Consider the following 21,611-nt stretch of genomic DNA (forward strand, 5'->3'; position numbering starts at 1 on the left):
TTTTTGAGAATTTGCATCAAAATGATAATGTCATAAACATTTTGATATCAGAACTCAAAACATATCCATATTTTCTCTATATAATTAATTTTCTTGTGAGTTCTATGAGAAACTAACAATAAGTAATATTTTGTTATCCAATTGATTCTATCATAATTTTTTGCACTATCAATACTCACTTTTGTCTTCAGTTATTGGTATATTTATAAAAAAATTAAATATTATTCACATAGTTCAATTTGTTTCAAAGAAGTCCTTTTTACCCCATATCTCTATAAAAAGGCATGAAGATCCTTTATCAAAGTGTATTTTGTCAATTTAATTTTAGATTCGAAAATTTTTGCTAATGTTTTATAGTTTTTTTTAAAGATATTTTGAGAAATGTTAGGATGCACCATAAAATTGCCATTTTTGCTAATTCCTGGTACTATGTGGTTATAAATTTATATGTGTGGCATGAAAATATTTAGTATGCTGAGAATGGACTTTTACAATCGAAATTAATGTATTTTATTTTTGACACATAGAAAACTGAAAATTACTTTGCTGATTAATAATGGAGACTTATTAGAATTTTTAAAACTATTGCGATTTAAAGCTTCTAGTTAGTAAATTAGACATGTCAACTAAAAATATTGGGCTTTCATTTAAAAGTCGAAAAGGCTCATAAATAAAAAAATAAAGTTTTACTTATAAAAATACTGATACTGATTATAAAAATTCTGTTTGATGATAATTGTTGCAAAAATGTTATACCGAGTAATGATTAATAATATAAAATGGAGCGAATTCTTGAAAATGACGGTTTGACTATTTCTTATAATAATTTATATTACTTTACAATTTACATTGTTGCTATTTCTAATTTCAATCTTCTATTAAAACAAGTTTGTTGTTATATACGAAAAAGTTAAAATTTGTTGAGATTTATGTAATTTATTATGTTAGTGACGAATATTTTCATCTTTAGAGATAGTTATTGCATTTTATACATAGTGTGTTTTTAAGAGCACAATCCCAAATATTTCGGCTGTGCAAATAATCAAATTTTCACGTAGATATTACAGTAGAAATAATTGTCTTTTTCAGTCTGTTTTTTTTTCTTGACTTTGAATCGTTTTAGCATTTTTATGTGTTGCTTTTTTGTGTTTTCTGACCGAAAGCTGTAAAGATAATATTTGCAAACATCTATTTTAATAAAGCAATCAGAAGAAATTCATTTCTTAAATTTAGAATAATTTTTTTTTTATTTTTTTGAAAATTTCAACATATTCTCAAATTTTTGTAAAAAATCGTTTTCCAAAATTTTAATGTTTTTTGAAATTTTTCAAAATTTAGTTTTTTTTTGAAAATGATGAATAGTTACAAAAATTTGAATTTTTGAAACTTTGATTTTTTTTAAAAATTTTGAATTTTTTCTTTGTAAATTTTCAACATTACGAAATTTTCGGTAAAAGCATTTGCACACCGTCTACTCAAGCAAAATGGTTTTTTAATTAATTTAATTGGATGATCTGGTCTCTCAAAAACTGCATAACCGTTTTTGCACCCTTTGCACTCCATACCTTCAAAACGGCAAAATTGCCTTTTGCAAAAACGCCTCGCGATCGAGTACGAACCGAATGATTTTTGAATCATACAATTCAGTTATTTCATACTGTCGAGAATGTCGAGGACGTCGAGAAAATATCCAGAAACCTTTGAAACGTAAAGATTTGCAAGCATTTTTATTGTCCTTTTTTTCGATTACTATAACTCACTCTACGGAAAGTTAATAAATTATTCAACTAAACTACACTCACGTGTGCTCAGTTGTCTTAGATAATTTCTTTGAATTTTACAATAGTCCATAGTTTGTTTTCAGTTTTCTGTTGTGGTTGAGTTGTGTGGTATTCAGTGTTATTAACTCTTAGAATATCTTAATTAACATTATTTTTATAAATTATACATAATGAAACTCCATTGACTAATACACAAGTAATTGGAATAAAATATGTAACGATTTACAAAAAAAAAGTTGAATTAAATTGAAGTTCCATTATGTGCATTTTTCTGTCTGTCACACTTTATGATGAGACTTGACGCACGCATTAGGAATGTATTGTTATTTATTTGTTTCTCCACCCAAATATAGAACCCAATCGAACCAACAGACGCAGAACAGGTCATTGAAACCAAGGCAGTAGAAGAAGAACCAACCGAGGAAGATCCAGAAAATGAACCACAAGTTATAGCAGATGAGGAAGAACAAAATACTGGAGATGGAGATCAACCTTCTGAAATAGAAAACGTTATAGCAGATCAGAATGAGGAAGAACAAAATACTGATGGAAATCAACCTTCTGAAACTGAAGAAAAGGAAGAAGCTGTTGATCAACCTTCTGAAGAACAAAAGGCAGTAGAAGGAGAAGCTAAAACTGAACAGGTGGTAAATGGTGAAGATGATCAGAATCCAGCTGAAAGTAATGAAGATGGGGATGGTGGCAATCAGGAAAATAAATATGAAGATGATTTCGAAGAGAATGTAGATGAACAAAAAACAGGAGGCGAAGCAAATGCTGATGATGTACAAACAAAAGTGGAAGAAAACAATAACGAAGAATCTAACGACAAAGAAGTTGTTGAGCAGAAGCAAACTTCAGAACCAGATGAACAAACTGCAGCACAACCAGATGAAGAACAATCAGAACTCAACGAGATAGAAACGTCAACTCCCAAAACTCCATTTTCAGATGCAACTACTGTAATAAACGATCCCAATTACCAAGTATCCTCAGACAACGAAGAAGGGTCAGACGTACCTCCAAACCCTATGGATCAAATAGAAGAATTTCCTTTATCATCTACTGATGAATTTGTAGACCAAACTGAAGATGAATTGGTAGCTTTAGGTACCAGCACCACGGAGGATGATGAAACAAACTTACCCGATAATCTTGGAGATGAAGTATCACGTCAAATTTCAGCCAAAACTGCATCTGAAGTCGACAATGCGTTGGATGAAAATTTAGGAGATGAAGTGGCTAAAATTGAAGACAAAGAACAAGAAGTTTTGGCGTCTGATGATTCTCAAACCAAACAAATAAGTGAATCTGCGGTTATAACTGGCATGGTACATGGTAGTCCAGATGAAGGAAGATTGCAATCTGCTATTGTTGATCGTAGAGTTGACGATGATGATGATGATGAAGAAGTCACTGATGATCCGGTAAGATTGGTGGCACTTTGATTTATTCTAGCTTTTTGTGTTTTTGTGCAATTGTGCGGGCAGATTTGTTCTTGTTACTAAAATATGTCGTTTTTTTCTCAATGTCTCAGTCAAACCTATGTCTGACTATTATTTATTGATTTTTACTTCAATATTTTTATTATAGTGAACATGTCGTTATAGAATTGTGCTTGATGTTTAAAGCACTTTTGTACAATTATAGTTGAAACGTGAAATTGTACATTTGACAATATTTACTAATACTGGTCAAATTTTGATCAAGCATATTGTTAACACAAATAATGATAAATGTTAGATTCATACGTTGCAAGTAATTTATTTATTTTAATTTTATTTAAAACATTGTGGGTACATATATTTTACACAACTTTTGAACTACTCAATTTTTTTTTGTAATTTTTATTCATAATTCAGAAAACTTGGTATATTGCTTGATTTTTTTTACATAACATATACAATGTTAATTTTATTTTGTAAATATGTATATAGTTTAAGCAAATATTTTGGTCATTAGTTTTTAAATATCAAATTAATTTCTTTTCTGTTTAACCATTGATATTCAAAATTTATCAGGAAAAAAATATTATTCATTTATATGTTGTATAAATTTTTGGTAATGCAAAACTTTCATTGGCAATAGATTTTTGTAAATATAATGAATATTTTTTGAAATTTTAGAAAAAGTGGCAGCTATGGTAAGTCATTGAAATTTAAAGAATTTATTACTAAAAATTCTTGTTCTTATCTCATATTCTTTTAGGAATGTTAGTTTTCTAGTAGTTGCATGAAAAGTTTCTGAAATATTTTTATGGAAATATTAGTAAATTTTATGTGCATGTGAATTATTTTAATAGCATGGTAGCATTTGGACAAAACTGATATATTAGCATTTATGCGTTACTAGATATATTAGGTACTTTTTATTTGTCTGTGTTGTGTATTGGCCATTTGTATAATTTGTGTTGTGCATATAAACTCAAGTGTTACTAAATGTTTCTTCTCTCAAATAAATTTACGCTCTAAAGCTCTATGATGCCTAATACAATAATGTAAAAAAAAAATTGACAAATTTATTTTAAATTTAACATAAAAAACAGTTATTTAAAACACAATCTAAGAGCTAAGAATATTGCATATTAAATGAAGAAATCTTATTGAAAATTTTCGTAGATACGCATATAAAACAGGTTAACCTATTTAAACTTTTCATTTATTAAATTATCAAATTAGTGCAGACTAGTAAATTTTACTTGTAAATATTAGCAAATTTTTGTAAAAAGTATTAATGCAAAAGGCTTTGTGAATATTGTTTTATTTGAAGTCATCATTTGAAGTCATGTTTTATTGTAATAGTAGCCTTGCTTTATATTGTCTTTACCTTCCTAATAATTCAAGACTTGCCCATTATCTCTTTTATTGAAAAGTTGCTGATTATATTCTCTAGCAAATTATTTATAAATTACGCATTATGTATCATATATCTTTTTTTTGTAATACAATCTCTAAACACGTTTCTTCCCAGACTGTCTTGGCATAATATTTAATCGAAAATAGAACTAGTGGTGCATGGCATCATGCCTTAAGGCAAATTGCTGTAACTTCCCGTACTAGAATTAAATATTCGAGGGAAACAATCAGTAATCAATAAATATTGATCGTTGATTAATAACAATTGATAACATTTTTAAATAAATAATTATCGTTCATAAAATGTACAGTGATGATCTAATCGCTCAATACACTTGAGAAAGTTTACATTAGCAAGAGGTGCCTAATAAATTCATTTGAGAATATATTTTTTACGATTAGAATAACGCATTTGAAATATATACGTTTTCAAACTGTATTGTAAATTTGAAATTCATATTTGAAGTATAAAATTTCGTATATTTTTGAAAATTTTGAAAAAATTTTTTTTCTGAAAATTATGAAATTTGCTTGATCCGTATAAGTAAACTTTAAAAATTAACAATCATGGTACGGAACCCAACAAAATTGTAACAAAATTAGTACTCATTTGTTAAAAAAAGTTATCAAATATCTGATAATTTGATGAGCATATTTCTAATGATCATTTTTGATTGCCAAATATATTTTTTTTTACTTTTTTCTCTGTATCTCCAAAACCGCTAGACCTGCCTTACCAAAAATTTCATCAATACAAGTGATGTGTTTTTTGAATCATTCAAATCGGGTATTGAGTTCTCTCAAAAATTGAATTACTATTTTTACTCTTTTTGGCACTTTTTGCCCTGTAGCTTTGAAACGGCTGCACCGGTCTTCACCAAAACCGAAACAGCAATCTTCTTATCAATAGGAATCGAATGTTTTTTGAATCATTCAAATCGGTTGATTCGTGCGCCGGAAATCGTGGGAGAAAAAATGCATCCGAACATACACACACACATCCATTTTTTTCCCAAACTGAATTGAGTTGAGTAGGACTGTTTGATAAAACTTCTAATCTTTATAATAATATTGATAATATTACTTATTTTTATCCTTAATATATATTTTTTTCTAAATATGGTTATAAGTATTGTTTCCTATTATTAATTTATCTCAAACATTTTTTTTATTTTACAGGCCGATACCCTAGATCTTTCCCACAATAATAATGATGGATTAGAAGATACCGAAGTGGAGTTGATGGTCCAAGAAGCTGATATGGAAAGGATGGCAGCTCTTGTTTTAAATGGAGAAGGACATAGGCTAGTTGGAAAGCAATCTGATCAACCTGAGTTGCAAGCTTTTTTGGACAATGTTCCAGCATATATGGTAAGATTTGTCAATTATCACAACGTTGTAAATTAGACTATAAGCAATTGTTGTTACTTATTTCTAAGCTTCCTGAAGGAGAAGTTTAGTTGTCGACAGAAAATTCTATTTGCTAATTTCATGATATCTTGTCGTTTCAATTCATTTTGAACTAGTTGAAAGTGGCATTTAGTCTTAAGGCAAGTTGCACGAACTTACCGAAATGTGTAGTAATTAACCTAATCAACTGAAATTGTGATTTAGATACTTAGATAAAATTTTCAACTGTTGATTTCGAAAATAAATTTATCATCAAATTTAATAGATTTCTAATAGAATTTTCTAAAACACATTAAAATTATCTGTTATTATATTAATTAAACCGCACAGACAATTGCTTGTATGCCCTAAAATTGTAGCTTATTAATTAAAATTTTAATGAATTGATAATGTTTGACTCATCACATCACAAAAGCAACAGTTGAAACAAATTTTGACTAAAATATTTTCTCAAACTTTGATAAATTTTTAACATTAAACTATTTGTCGTAGGGCGATAACATTTTAGTATGATCTATAAGACCAATATATCTGTGGCCAAAATAAGGTTTATACAAATCGGCAAAAAATTTTTTTTCAATAGTTGATTTCAAGAAAACGGCTGTAGATTTTTACCTAAAACCAATCGAAATCATTCCCAACATCTTTCCAAAAATTTTTGATTTTTTAAAATCGATTCGGAATTGAAAGCTAAAAAGTGAACGAAAATTTTTTCTAATTATAAAGAAATGGTTTGGTTATCTATCCATGGATTTTTAAACAAAGTTTTGGCCGTTTTATATAGTCAAATTTTCAAAGATATCTATCCATGGATTTTTAAATAAAGTCGCACAAAACTGACATACAATAGTCCTCATCGAGATACATCGAATGGCATTTTAATTGTTGAAATTGGTCCAGCCGTTTTTGAGAAAACGTCGATTTACGGCAAAAAATCTGTTCATATACACATACACACATACACACACACACATACTTTTTCCAAATTTGGTCTCATTCGATTCAGAATGGCTTGAAACGTCGAGAAAACATAAAATTAGCGAATCGGATTTTTTATGAAAAGATAAATTATTTTTCGGAAAGTTAAACAAATATGTGTCACCCACACAGATTGTTATTAGTTAGTCAAGTAAATGTAAATGATCTAAACTTTTCCCTTTCGTTATTGTTTTCTAATAATAATGAAAACATTTGTAATATTTTTCCTTATATCTACATTTATTACCTTCTTCCAGACAAAAATCAGGCGCGTCCACGTTGCGGCCAGAGAGGGCTCCTTACGTGATCTTCAAGCAGCTTTGGATCGTCGCAAGTTTGCCACTGCTAAAGATTTAACGACCCCTCACGGTGCTACGCCCCTGCATGCCGCTACACTATTTGGGCATACAGGGGTTGTTCGATATTTAGCCGGCAGATTTCCTGAAACACTAGAAGCCAGGGATGATAAAGGAAGGACGGCTCTCCATTACGCTGCTGCTATTCCAGATAATGGTCATTATTATGGAATATTGGTGTCTTTGGGTGCGGATACCAAAGTCGAAGATGATGTAAGTAAAATAATCATTATTAGTTCTGAACAGTATAAAAAAGAGTGCATGTAAGGTTCACACGCGATTGAAGTAAAACTTTTTTGCTTATTACTTAAATTATAAATTTATAAAAGCATCAAAAACATTTATAATATTCAAAAACAATAATGCAATTAAAGTCATACTTCAAACACGACATGATCGGTTTGTCATTAGAATTAGCATTTAGGACTTGAACTAGAGAAATAAAGTAATTGCTGATTAATAAATTATATAATATTCGTTCACACAGTGGACAGCTATAATATAACAATCTTAAATAATTTCATTAACACTACCAATAAATAAACTGCATAGATGTCTATTATGAAGTATATCTGTATATAAATGATACACAGCTAAACTAACTATTGTTGTGCTTGATTTCTTGTTTAGACTAATAAATCTGAATATCAATTAATTCTTCATTATTTATAAAAATATGCAACTTTGCAACATGTAGACTAGGGTTTATACAAAAACCGACATTTCAGAAAACCGGTTTTCGAATTTTAATTTTGCTAAAAAACCGGTTTTAGCCGGTTTTCGAATTTTATATGGAAAATAAATTTTTGCTCGAATATTCTGTAATTTATCCGCAAATTTAGTGCGATTTAGAGCAGTATTTAACTGAATTTATTCATTGTTCAATTTTATGAATAGTAAACAAAATTATTTTAATTTGAATTAGTAGAACTAAAAAATAATAATAGTTTATCTTGATTAAATAACTTTGAAAATAATTATTCGTTATTCATTAATCATTTTCACATATAAGAATGAAAATATTTTTATGATAGTGAAAGGAAAGTTTTCGAATAGATATGAATAATACATTTTAAAATAAAAGAAAAAAATAGATACATGTTGTTACATACTTGTTAATATCAATTTTAGTTTTAAAAACAATTAAGCTAAACTCGGGTATTGCCTGTTCTGAGCAATTTTAATTAATTAATTTTCAACATTCTGATTGTTTTTTTTTTTGTTTAATGAATTATGATTTCAAAAAACTGAAAACGTCTATCGAATTGCTACTGAAATAGAAAATACTCTCATACTTGCGACCAAATTATGCTTGTTTTTAAAGTCTGATATAATAATTCTAAGCTTTTTCTTCTTTTATTTGTGGCTTCTAGGGTTTAAAACTCTTTTCTTTTAAGTTTGGGTAGAGGAAGTTACTTCTTCAAGAAGAAGTCACATGGATTTAAATCAAAATATACTCTAGTATAAAAAATCTTAATTAATATAAAATATACAAAACCTTTCTGTGGACTATTGCACACTAATAAGATATCAAATGCTATTGAACCGATGATTTTAAGAATCAAAACGCTTTCATCTATCTTTTATATTCGGGTATATTTGTCATTTTCTATTTATAACATGAAAACCGACTTTTTTCACTAAAAAACCGGTTTTCGAATTCCATAATTTTTGACAAAAACCGGTTTTTAAAACCGGTTTTTGAAAACCGACGAACCCTAATGTAGACTTCCTCTAAACTTTTAAATGTGTCTGAGATATAATTCTGAAAAAGATATATCTTCGGCATGTTACAATAAAGCTGTACTGCTTTAATATATTTTTAATATCTATAAAAATACAGAGAATTATTATGTTAAACAACGCCTAAATAAATATTGTTTTCACAATTTCACTTGTCATGTAATTAAAATTAACATACAATCATTGATGCTTGTTTTTTTTAGTTTTTTGCTGGCGATACAGTTTCATTCTTTGAACAGTTGTTGCATCTTCCATATAAAGTTAATTTTCATTTTAATAATCTCCAAAATATATAGTAACCACGAACAATACAAAGTACTTCAATAAACTTAAGTGTCTTACACGGCACAGATTTTTCATTTGCTTTATTATTTGCACTATAATTATTTATGGGGGACGGGATAAAATATTCTTCTAATCCAGACATTTTTTATTAACTTAAGATTTGTACTAATATTTAACCTTAAAATGTAATAATATGAAACACCGATAAATGAACAATATGATTCACGATTTCGGTAACGTACGCACGTATAAAGTCACGCATACAAAGAATCCTCACACAAATATGACCAATTATAATCAACCCGTTTATAAATGATAACATCGAGAGCGAATGGCGAATCATTGGCACTCGACCTTGCCGTAACTCACTTCCGTTGCATTTGTACGGATTTACACCCATGCCGCGCCTAAAAAAGTTTTACTTTAATAACTCAGTTGCATGGATATAATGATCATTGATCTATTAATTAGTATTACCTGCCCTCTTCTTTACAAGCTTATTGACAATAATATTTAAGATGTACACCAAGATATTTAGTTTTGTTGTATCATCTTGAATGTTTTTCAAGTTTATTATGACTAATTTTCTCTAACTTGATAGACTATTAAATTAATTTTTGTGTTTTAGCTGGGTCATACACCTGAATATTACAATCACAATAACGAAGAATTATCATTGGATGGATTGCTCAAGGACTATGGATCTGAAGGATATGTCATAAATCAAAATTTGAAGGACAATGGTAAGATTTTTAATTGTTTCAATTTTGACTAATAGCATTCAGAGAGTTACAATACAGCCAGAATATTTTTTAAAATGTACATAGTTAATTTTGTTTCTTATAATTGAAAAGGTAAAGTAATATTGAAATACTTACTGTGCTATATTTACCACAATATATCCTAATAACGTTTACTTATATTCTTCGGTGCCAAAAATTATTTTTGTTTTTTTTTAAGTAATTATCTTTATATAAAAAATCTTGTATACAGGCATGTTTTTGAATGTACACTTTACTAGATTTAGATTTTTAGAAATGAAAAAGCACTACTATTAGCTCTTAATTTCAGTTCAATTTAGTCGAAAAGTTAATAATCTTTTTGTCTATTTTAACCATTATTTCAATATAATATCTCTTTCTATTTTGATCCTAATGTTTTTACAAACTTGAATAATTATAAAATATTAATAATGATAAAGTAATATTTATTTACTTAAATTTCAATTATAAATTGAGCGAGTTGCATTGATTTTGATTTTGCATCCTATATTATAATATTTTTATACTTATCATGATCATTTTAATATTTTGATTCAGTTAAAATATTATTCTGTTATATGGGGCAATTCTGCCGTAACAGAGTACATAAAATAGGGTTGTCATGGCAACGCTATCTTATACTTGTTATTGGTAGTGAAAATTATGTAAATGTTTATCTATTTTCTGTGCGATCAGGCGTATTTTACATATAAACAAGCAAGGAAAAATGTCATGATAACAGAATTCTAGATGGTGCAGTTACCATAACATCCTTCCTTGCTTGTTTATATGCAAAATACGCCTGATCGCACAGCAAATAGACAGACATTTTCATAAGTTTTACCAAAAATAACAAGCATAAGATAGCGTTGCCATGTCAACGAAGAATTGCCCCATTAATTACTTTTTGAAACAAAAATGAAGTATTCAACATATTTGTCCAGGCATTTTTTTATGAAAATGAGTGTTCTGATCAAACTTGTTATAGAAGTTGTAATCATCATACTCATAACCACAGTCTGTGGACATGCATGAACTTTTTTCTTGAAGTAGTATTGTCTGGAACAATAAAACAATAACTAATTTTTCGATAATAGTAGTAGTATGTATTAACTGATCCACTATCTTTTTCAATAATTTGATGCACCTCGCTCTAAATAAAATTATACATATTTCCAAAAAAGTTTAAATCAATGTTAGTTCCCAACGACAAGTTCTCATCGCGCCGCCAACTGGATGATGCTGATAGATTGGCAACTTTGGAACGCTGCTTCTCCCTGCTCCAAGGAATACGTCTTCATACTGCATCGCTTCCTACGGGAACACTAGCTTCTCATTATCAAACACCAGCTATGGTAACATTATCCAAATTCCTTCGACGAGAACCTTTCGACCGTGTCAAGAAACGGGTCACCAGAAAAGATCATGATTTATTTGACATCATTTGGCCTGGGGTCAAAAAATTACCCGAAGAACGCGGTGTGATTTCTTGTTTTGAGGAAGATTTTATAGGTGGTGTGTTGATACCGGATTTTGATACTTATGAGGTTTATCCAGAATTTTTATGGCAGTTTTTGAAACACTTGCACCGACAGAATTTGAAGTTTGATTTGCCAAAACAGCCAGAGACATATTTTAATGAGAATAAAGGTTTGAGTGATCTTAGGCTTGATGCTCAAGGCAAGATTTTGATATCTAGTGTAATAGAAGTTTCTAGAAACTTAGATTACTATGAGTTGCCTGTGAATTTAACAGTCAAACAATTAGAAGACGTTGAGCAAGTGCTTACGCAACTTTTGCTAAGTAGAGCTTTTGATGAGGGTATATATTACACCATGAATGAAATTTTGGAAAGACCTTCTGAAATAAGAGCAAAGTTGACATCATTGGGTTTGCTTATACCAATTTGTGAAGTTAGCACAGGCACTGATGGCGATAGTTTGCAGGAACGTTTGTATGGCAAAAATTGGCCATATGGTCGTGGTGTTTTTGTAAACCAAGCCCATGATACTGCAATTTGGATAAATGTTTTGGATCACATTCGTGTTGTAACATGTGCACCATCTGTTGATCCTGACAAAATTGGATTGGCTTATGCTAAAATGGCTGAAGTCACTCGCAGTTTAGAAGAATACTTAATTTTCAAGAGGCATCCAGTTCTAGGATGGCTATCAGCAAGACCTTTCTGTATTGGAAATGGGTTAAAATTCACAGTAATTGCACATTTGCCACAATTGACCAAGGAGCCTGAAAATTTAAAGCATATGTGTCATGTTCGTGGAATTTATTCGAGAACAAGTAAATTAAATCATGACATAGTGAGGATGTCAAATCTTCAAAGTTTGAGCGTTACTGAGGACCAATGTTTCAGAGATTTTGCAACTGCTGTTATGAATATTTTGGTTTTGGAGAAAGAAATGGTGTCGCAGAACACGTTGCATATAGCTAGAAGTTTTTTGAACTTGTTTCGAAGAAAAACATCAATGAATGGATAGAAGATAGACGAATGATGATTATTTTATAAGGCTGCATTTAAATAAATATATTTGCTTGGTAACACGAAAGCATTTATGTATAGATAATAGTATAATACTCAAATGCAATAATACTCACCATTTCGACTTTAGACAATATGGACCAAAAATGCAAACAAAATTTTATAACAGCTTCAATTAATGTGAATTTTATACACTAATCTTATTTTTAAAGATTGACTGAGACAACGTTGGACTGATTTTCTAATTCTGGACCAAAATTTTTAATACATGGATTTTAAAAAGCTGATCATCAAATAAAATAATATGAGAAGAAAATGACTACTAAGACTGTGTAAATTTAGCTTTCTCAATTGGACTTTTGCATAAATCTTTTATTAATTTATTATCTTTGTCAGTGCTGTATATACAATGATGCTTTTGTCAACCTATTAACTCTTACTCTGTGAGGCTGTTTGTGTATGTAAATACTTGATTCAAATATTTGTTGGAAAGATTTTAAATTCTTTATGATATTATTTTTAAAGAATTTCAAAATAATGATTTTGAATTAGTTAAAGGCTCTAAATACTGGCCATTCGATGATACTGTGGACTCTTAACTACTGGTTTAGGTTAGTAATAAAACTTGCTGTTCGATGTGGTGCAAATAGCAATTGTTATAAAATATTCCAAATGATATATCCAAAATAAAATTCCAAAAATTTATAAAAAACTTTTGAATTTTAAAGTCGGAAACTATTTTGAATAAGTATCGCACATCTAGAACGAATTGAAGTCGCATGAAAAGTTTCTTAAATCTTAATACTTATTGCTAAAATAACAAAATTTAGAATGATATCGTTACTAGAAATATACACACACTTTTGCGTCTTATTTATACAGTGTGTCCCAGAACTCATCGTCAAGCCGAAACAGGGTGATAGTATCGACTTAACTGTCCTGAAAAATTTTAAGAACTATTGGTGCATAGCATCGTGCCTTAAGACAAATTGCTGAAACTTCCCGTGACGAAAATTAATTAATTAAAAAAAACTTTGCAAAACGTTGAAAAAATTAGATTTTTTCGAAATTTTGATATTTTTTTTTTTTAACAATCGCGCTGCATATCTGAGTGGCATTTTTTTATTGGATCTTCGGAGCGCTGGACCTGCTTCTACAAAAATTTACCAGTTGTTTATTTCGTCAATACAAGTAAAATATTTTTTGAATTATTTAAATCGGACGCTCATTTTCTCTAAAACTGAAATACCATTTTTGGCACTTTTAGCCCCGTATCTCCGAACCTCCTGCCTTTGCCAAAAACTAATAAGCACGTCTTTTTATAAGTAGGAATCAAAAGTTTTTTTAATTATTCGAACCGGTTGATCGCGAAATCGTCGACAAAAATTAGTATCCACACACACACACACACACGCACACACATACATCCATGTTTTCTGAGGTATACAAAAATGTTCAGAAACCTCTGAAACGTAAAGATAAATAAAAATGTTCATTTTCGATTTTTTTGCGATTACTATAACTTACCCTACGGGAAGTTAAAAAATATCTCACGTTGTTTGAAAATTATGAGCTTTGGTGAAATTATGACTATTTTTCGTTTATTGTGGTTTATTTTTATTAATTTTGTTCATTTAAACTTTAGAACCAATACCGTGAATAACATTTCTAGGATCATAGTAAAAAAATATCAAAATTGTCTCAAGTTTTTATGAATTATGAATTTAAGAATTTGTGGTTGACTTTAGGAGAGAAAATTGTACTAAAGTGCGTTGCCAAGTTTGATCAAAAATTGGCGCAAATAGTAAGGATCGTAGAATGGTAAAATACGTGATATTTTATTGTTGAAAATTTTTGTATAAATAAAAACCATATTTTGTATAAAGAAAATGTCCAGAAAAAATGTAAGAATCGTGTTGTAATACTAGCACCACATTTCGACTTGACGTTAAGGTCTGGAACAACCTGTATATATGCTTATTTCAAGTTTTCAACTCTAATGATTATTCCCGATGGTTATCAAAAAATTCGTCTCGAATTGGTATTATTGAGTCAAATAGTTTGTCTATATTCAATAAATTATTTTTATTTATAGAACAAATGCGGTAATTGGGTAAATAAGGAGACAGTAAAAATTAAATTGCATGTTGTATAAGAAAGTTTTTTCAATATACGATGCATGTATTGCCAATGAATAATAATTTGTTGCTATTTTTGTCTTGCATGTACATAAAATTAAATATGAAAAAACTATTACCATATACATGCTGCTGTATTTTAAATTGCTCAAAATTTTAAGCCTCTTTTGTTCACACAACTTTGGAACAATATTTTATGAAGAATTGCGCACTCGGAGCATAAACCTTACACTATATGGACTGCTAGTCAAGCGCAAAATAAGTGTCAAAAGATAGAAGGGGACTGTGACGTCACTCGATGGACAAGCGTTGCCGACAATCGTGGAACACTCCCAAATGATTAAATGTCGTATGCACAGACCTTGTAATATATAAAACGATTTTAACAGGTGGATATGATTTTATTGTCATTTATTTCACAGGGGCAATATTAATAATATCAAAATTCTTACAAAATTATCAGTTCAAACAATTGAAATGAAACTATTACAGATAATATTCGAATTACATTAACTACTATGATGTATAATATATTTAATTTTAGGTTAAGCACACGACATATGACATTTAATTAGTCGGGAGTCTTCCATGATTGTCGGCAACGCTCGTTCATCGAGTGTCGTCACAGTCCCCTTCTTTGTAGCAGTCCATGTATTAAGTCTAAGAATCCGAGTCATTTTATTGCTAGATTTACCATGTATTTATATGAAACTTACTAAAAAAACTTGAAATTATCTATCCCTTTATTGAAATTAATATTATTTTATAAACCTACATATTGGAATCAAATACGCTTTTGCTGTATTCGAATATCTAAATGAATTTTATCTACTTTGTGAACACAGTACAACTTACTTGCTCTAACAATGTAATTAAACAAATTTTTAGAAGGGAACACTGGGATTTGAATAGCAATTATTAAATTACTTCATCAGTTAGCTGGTAGAACTGTACCTAAATTAAATGGAAATTTGTACGTTTGTCCATGTGAATATACTAAAATACTGTCCTTAAATTCGATTAGTCATAAAGTCAAAGTAAGTATTGGTGGATAGGTAAATAGGTATACAGATTAATAGGTAGATAGGTAAATACGTATATTGATGAACATGTAGACAGGTAAATTGGAAGATACGTAAGCTGGTGGACAGGTAAATTCGAGGATATGTAAAAAATTGTAGTTAGTTAAAATGGTAGATAGACTGGATGTAGGCAGATAAACTGGTTGAAGGTTAATTGGTAGACATGTAAAATGGGATAACAGATAAATTATCTAACAAGTAAATTGGTTAATAAGTAAATTGGTAGGCAGGTAAAATTGTTGACAGGTAAATTGTTGAACAGGTAAATTGGCGGTGGGCACCTAAATTGGTAGACTGATAATCAATAGGTATATTGGTGGTCAATTAGAGAGGTATTTGCAAAGTTGCAAATTCAACCTTAAAACCATGAGATTAAACTTTAAAAACATTTAATTTTAATATTTAATTTTCTTAGAATATAAATAATTGTTCATAATTAAATAACCTTTCATAGTTCTATAGTAGTTCAGATGACGAATCTAGATGTGTGGTGCCGGTCTAATTTTATATAATTTTTCAAAAAGTTTATTATATTAATATTCATGTTTCATCATTTTATTCAAATTAATTAATTGATCTATCTAAAATAAATTTTGGAATATTTTATGTGATGGTCACGCTAAATTTTCGCAATATGCCAAAGCTTTTTATGTGCTCATATCAGTGTGTCCACATTTAACAGAAAAATATAAAAACATATTTATAAAAGCACTATTTGTTTACTAACTTAAAACTTGTTGAATAATTTAAAATATGTCACTTTTTTATATCTTTCCAACATTTATGCTTATAACTGGTGTATGTTAGTAAAATAGATTACACATTTGTTTAATCCTTTATGAAAAATTAAAGAAAATAGCTTTTTTAATCTTTCAAAATTAATTAAGATTAGATGTAGTATTTATGGAAGCATGCATATATGTTACAGAAAATTTAGTTAATATAATAACTACTAATTTACTTGTAATATTTTAATATTATGTGTAATATTATGTGTATAGTTAAAATTATGCTTGCATGATATAATCACAAATTGTAATATTTGGCATAAATTTTCTGTTATTAGCACAAAATACAAGAAGCATTATCATTTTTATTGATGATGAATGAACTAGTGATGTGCATGGCATCGTGCCTTAAGGCACATTGGTAGAACTTCCAGTACGGTAATTAAAAATCTTGGTACGAAAATTTAGACAAAACTAGTAGGGCGCGTGGCATCGTGCCTTAGGGCAAATTGTTGGAACTTCCGGTACCAAAAATTTTTTTTTAAAAGATTAACATTTTTGAAAAAAAATTACTCTGAAAAAATTAGATTTTTGAGAAACTATAAATTTTTGACAAAAATTTCCTTTTTTTATGAAAAAAGACTTTTTGAAGAAAAATTTTCAAAACGTCTTTTGAATCATTCGAATCGGTTGAACTGTGTTCCCGAAATCGTCGACAAAAATTTGTCACAAACACACACACATGCCAAAATGTTCAAAAATTCTAAAAGGTAAAGATATATAAAAATTTTCATTTTTCATTTTAATTTTTTTTGCGATTGCTATAACTTACCCTACGGGAATTTAAAAGTAGTAAAAAATTACTAAAATAAATTTTAGCAAACCAAATATAGCAGAACACTTTCGCATTACTGTGCAAACACGTAAAACCCTAAATTTTCACCTTTTTACTCATTTAAGTATATTAGCACATTGTTCTGTAACTGCATAGTGGAATAATTAGTATTTTATTTATAAATCACTAGCAAACCCGACGAACTCCGTTTCGCCACCAGATGGTTTCGTGAGAAAGATGAAGAAATTTTTTGTTTGTTTTATATTTGAAAAGAAAAAAAATTGATTTTATTATACAACAGTAATGAATTTATTTCGATTACAAAAATGAAGTGTTTTTTAGTTGAACTTCTCTAAATAAATGAAAGTGAATCCGCTAATTATCCGTTTCATTGAAGTGCTCTTTGGTAAACCACATTTTTTGTTTTTTCGTCTGACGTTAACACAAACAAAGCGGATGGTTTTCCAACTCGTGAACAGGCAACGTATAACTGCCCATGTGAAAAACAATGATTTTCTGAATAATCTATTTGAAATTTATCCCGCAAACACTAACTGATTGGCTTTGCGACTTGTTAGCTGTCATTGCGAACGCAAGGCGAACTGAAAATTGCAATCGTTTGAAGTCAAACGGAAGACCAGTCGAAATCATTGGTATGTCACCAAATCGCCAGCAATTTTTGATTGAATGGTGAAATTCAGTGCGTGTACATCATTATTCTTTGCGGCAAGAATTGCTCGTTGACTTAATCAAGCATAATTCTGATAATTCTCACTAATTTTTACTCGAACACTCGAATTTTTAATTACAGTGCGTTTTGCATTAGGGCACGATGCCATGCACCACTAATTTTCTTACCTATAAACCTTGCGGAGCCCGAAACCTTTCCAACTAACGCAAAATTGTCAAAATCGATTCGTGCGTTCTGGAGTTATTTCGTCAGGAAGGAAAACCCGACTTATTTTTATATATACTCGTATAGGAGATGACACTGTAATGAGGATATATTTTTCAAAACTATTTCTATCCTACGTCTATTTTATAAGTATCTAAATTAAACATTTGTCCAAATATCTATTTAATAGAAATATTAGTTATATTTCTTTGTAAATGCATTTTTGAAACTTCTTATTCTTCTGTTGTTTTTTTCTTATATATTGAATGGCAATCCAACAATTATATTCTATAAGCTGTTAATAATAATATAATAATAATAATTTTGATCCCCATTTTGGAATATCAAATATGGCGTCAAGCAATTTAGAAGATTTCTAATGAGATACTTTTACTAAGATTTGTAGGCAGCTTAAGAAAAAATTATCTATTAGAAAGTGATTGATATTTTTGTTGAAATCTTTAGTTATCCATCTTCGATGCAATTTAGATAAATTATTTAGATGTCTACTGTACACTGCACCATATTAATTAAAACATTTTAAATGATGATTCTAAATGATGAACCTAAATATTGATCATCAAATCTACTGTCCTCATGGCACACTATTGTAATTATGTTTAGAAAGAGGTAGTCTTTCACATTGTTGTATAATACACATATTATAATATTAAGTTCTCAATTCACAAATTATATGTAGCACAAGTGACATTTAGTTAGATTGGTCTAAATAATAATTAAATTATTGTAAATATTTTAGTTTAGAATAACTTGACTAATTTTCATATTTCATTTAAATTTAATTGCAGAGATTCTTCAAGAAATATCTTTCTTCAAATTTGTGATATATAAAATTCCAATATTGTTATTTTATTTGAAACTCTTATTGCAGATATTATTCCACCAAGAAAGGAAAACATAACCCAGAGTGATTCTCAAGAAACAACTAATGGTGAAGAAATACAACAAAATGAAGAGTTGGAGCAAAATAATGAACAAGATCAAGATTTAAATAATTCTGTCGATATTCCACTTTTTCGGACTGAGGAAGGACGATATTTAGCCAGCGGTAAAGATAAATATAGATATTCCTACAAAGATTTATAGATTTATTAATATTTGAGAAAAAAGTTGTACATAGCTATGTAAATTTTGAAACCATATGTAAATTTTTAGTATAATTGGCATACTTATTTTATTAACTTCCCGAAGGAGAAGTTTATGTTCTCATAAAAAAAATCCGATTTGCTAATTTTATGTTTTCTCGACGTTTCGAGCCATTCTGAATCAAATGAGACCAAATTTGGAAAAAGTATGTGTGTGTGTGTGTGAACAGATTTTTTGCCGTAAATCGACGTTTCCTCCAAAACGGCTGGACCGATTTCAAAAATTTAAAAACCATTTGATGTATCTGGATGAGGACTATCGTCTCTGAATTTTGTGCGGCGATCGGCCGGGCCGTTTCTTTGTAAATTGCAGAAAAGTGAAAAAAAAATCGTCCACGTTTTAGCCCGCAATTCTGAATCGATTCTGAAAATTTAAAAACCATTCGATAGCTATTGGTTGGGAATCGTGCTGATTAGTTTTTGGTAAAGATCGGCCGGGCCGTTTTCTTGTAATAACGTTTTTAAAAAAAAAAAATCGACGATTTTTATGATTTTTTTTTGACGGTAGATACCATAGTTTTCTAGGTCATACTAAAATATTACGGCCCTACGACAACTCGTTTAGCTTTAAAAATTCGTCAAAAATTGCAAAAACTGATATAGTTTTTTTGACATTTGTCAAAATTAGACTTTTGATCGACGTTTTCTCAAAAGCGCCTGAACCGATTTCAGAAATTTAAAAGCCATTTGATGTATTTCGGTGAGGACTATCGTTTGTCAGTTTTGTGCGACGATCTGCCAAGCCGTTTCTTTGTAATTTGAAAAAAAGTGTTAAACTTTTTGTTCGCATTTAAGCTCATCCTACTGAACCGATTTTAAAAAATCAAAAACTGTTCGAAAGATATTAGTTGGGAATGATACTGATCAGTTTTAGGTGAAAATCTACCGAGCCGTTTTCTTGTAATTAACTGTTGAAAAAAAAATTTAAGCCGATTTTTATGGAATTTTTTTTAGCGATATATACCATGGTCTTATAGAACTTACTGAAATATTACGACCTTACGACAAATAGTTTGATTTTAAAAATTCATCAAAGTTTGAGAAACTGAGTAGCTCTTTTGACATTTGTTAAAATTAAAATTTGACTATTTACTTAGTATAATGATAGAGTACTTGGTCTTGAACATAATAAACCATTAAAATCCTGAAAACTGGTTCAATTATAAAAATTATTGATTTTTGAAAATTTGCTTTTAGAAAATACTCCGAGTCAAAGTGTTCGTTCGTTTTCAATTATGTGTAATAAATCCACTCGGAATACTTTAATGACTTTAATGACTCATAAATTAATTTTTTTATTGATTAAGTCGATTATTTAAATATATCGGGAAGTTCATGTAACTTGCCTCAAGGCTAAATACCAAACCAACTAGTTTTTATTTTTATTTATTAACAAAGCAACCATCGGTTAAATTATAGTAATTGTCATTTTTTTTTTTTTGATATCTTTATGTTTCAAAGTCTTTTAAGCATTTTGGGATACTTTAGAAAAATTTATGTATGCGTATAGTTATGTATATATGCTCAGATACAACTTTTGTTTACGATTTCAAGAGCACAAATTGAGAATTATTCTGTTGACGGAGAGATTATTAGTTTTTGGCAAAGACAGATTTAGCCATTTCGGAGGTACGAAGCAAAAAGTGCAACAAATGGCAATGCTGTTTTTGAGAGAACGGAGCATCCGATTAAAACTATTCATAAAACATTTTACTTGTATTGGCGGAATGAAGAATTGATTACATTTTTGGGAAGGCAGAAATAATTAATGAAAAAATTATATATGCAGAAATAAAAGTAAAACTAGTGGTGTATGGCATCGTGCCTTAAGGCAAATTGCTGGAGCTTACCGTTCCTTAATTAAATATTCGAGGAATATGAAATATATTCAAATAGATTATTATAAATATTTAAAGTATTATAAGCGATGTTTAGAACTTTAGCTAGAGTTAGAATTAAATCCCAAATTATTTTTCGTTATTCAAAAAAATATTTTTTTTAATTATTTTTAAAGAAACTCTTATAAATTATTCAAATCGGATGCTTAGTTCTCCCAAAATTTTTTTGCACATTTAGCTCTGTATCTCGGAAACGGCTGGAC

At 29.3% G+C, this 21,611-nt stretch overlaps 1 protein-coding gene across 1 annotated transcript in view; it reads left to right on the top strand.

The window, feature by feature from the left end:
* LOC113389319 overlaps positions 1 to 21,611 on the top strand; it is a 71,258-nt gene that overhangs the window by 35,827 nt on the left and 13,820 nt on the right. Inside the window, exons 11-15 of the mRNA XM_026626364.1 lie at positions 2,135 to 3,208; positions 5,816 to 6,007; positions 7,282 to 7,593; positions 10,037 to 10,151; positions 19,351 to 19,413. Of these exons, the coding sequence (XP_026482149.1) occupies positions 2,135 to 3,208; positions 5,816 to 6,007; positions 7,282 to 7,593; positions 10,037 to 10,151; positions 19,351 to 19,413 (1,756 nt within the window). The remainder of the gene's footprint in view (positions 1 to 2,134; positions 3,209 to 5,815; positions 6,008 to 7,281; positions 7,594 to 10,036; positions 10,152 to 19,350; positions 19,414 to 21,611) is intronic.

Source organism: Ctenocephalides felis, unplaced genomic scaffold (genome assembly GCF_003426905.1).
Source record: "Ctenocephalides felis isolate EL2017-DRISC unplaced genomic scaffold, ASM342690v1 CF-g0.4_SCAFFOLD_03573, whole genome shotgun sequence".
In the NCBI taxonomy this organism is placed as follows: Eukaryota; Metazoa; Arthropoda; class Insecta; order Siphonaptera; family Pulicidae; genus Ctenocephalides; species Ctenocephalides felis.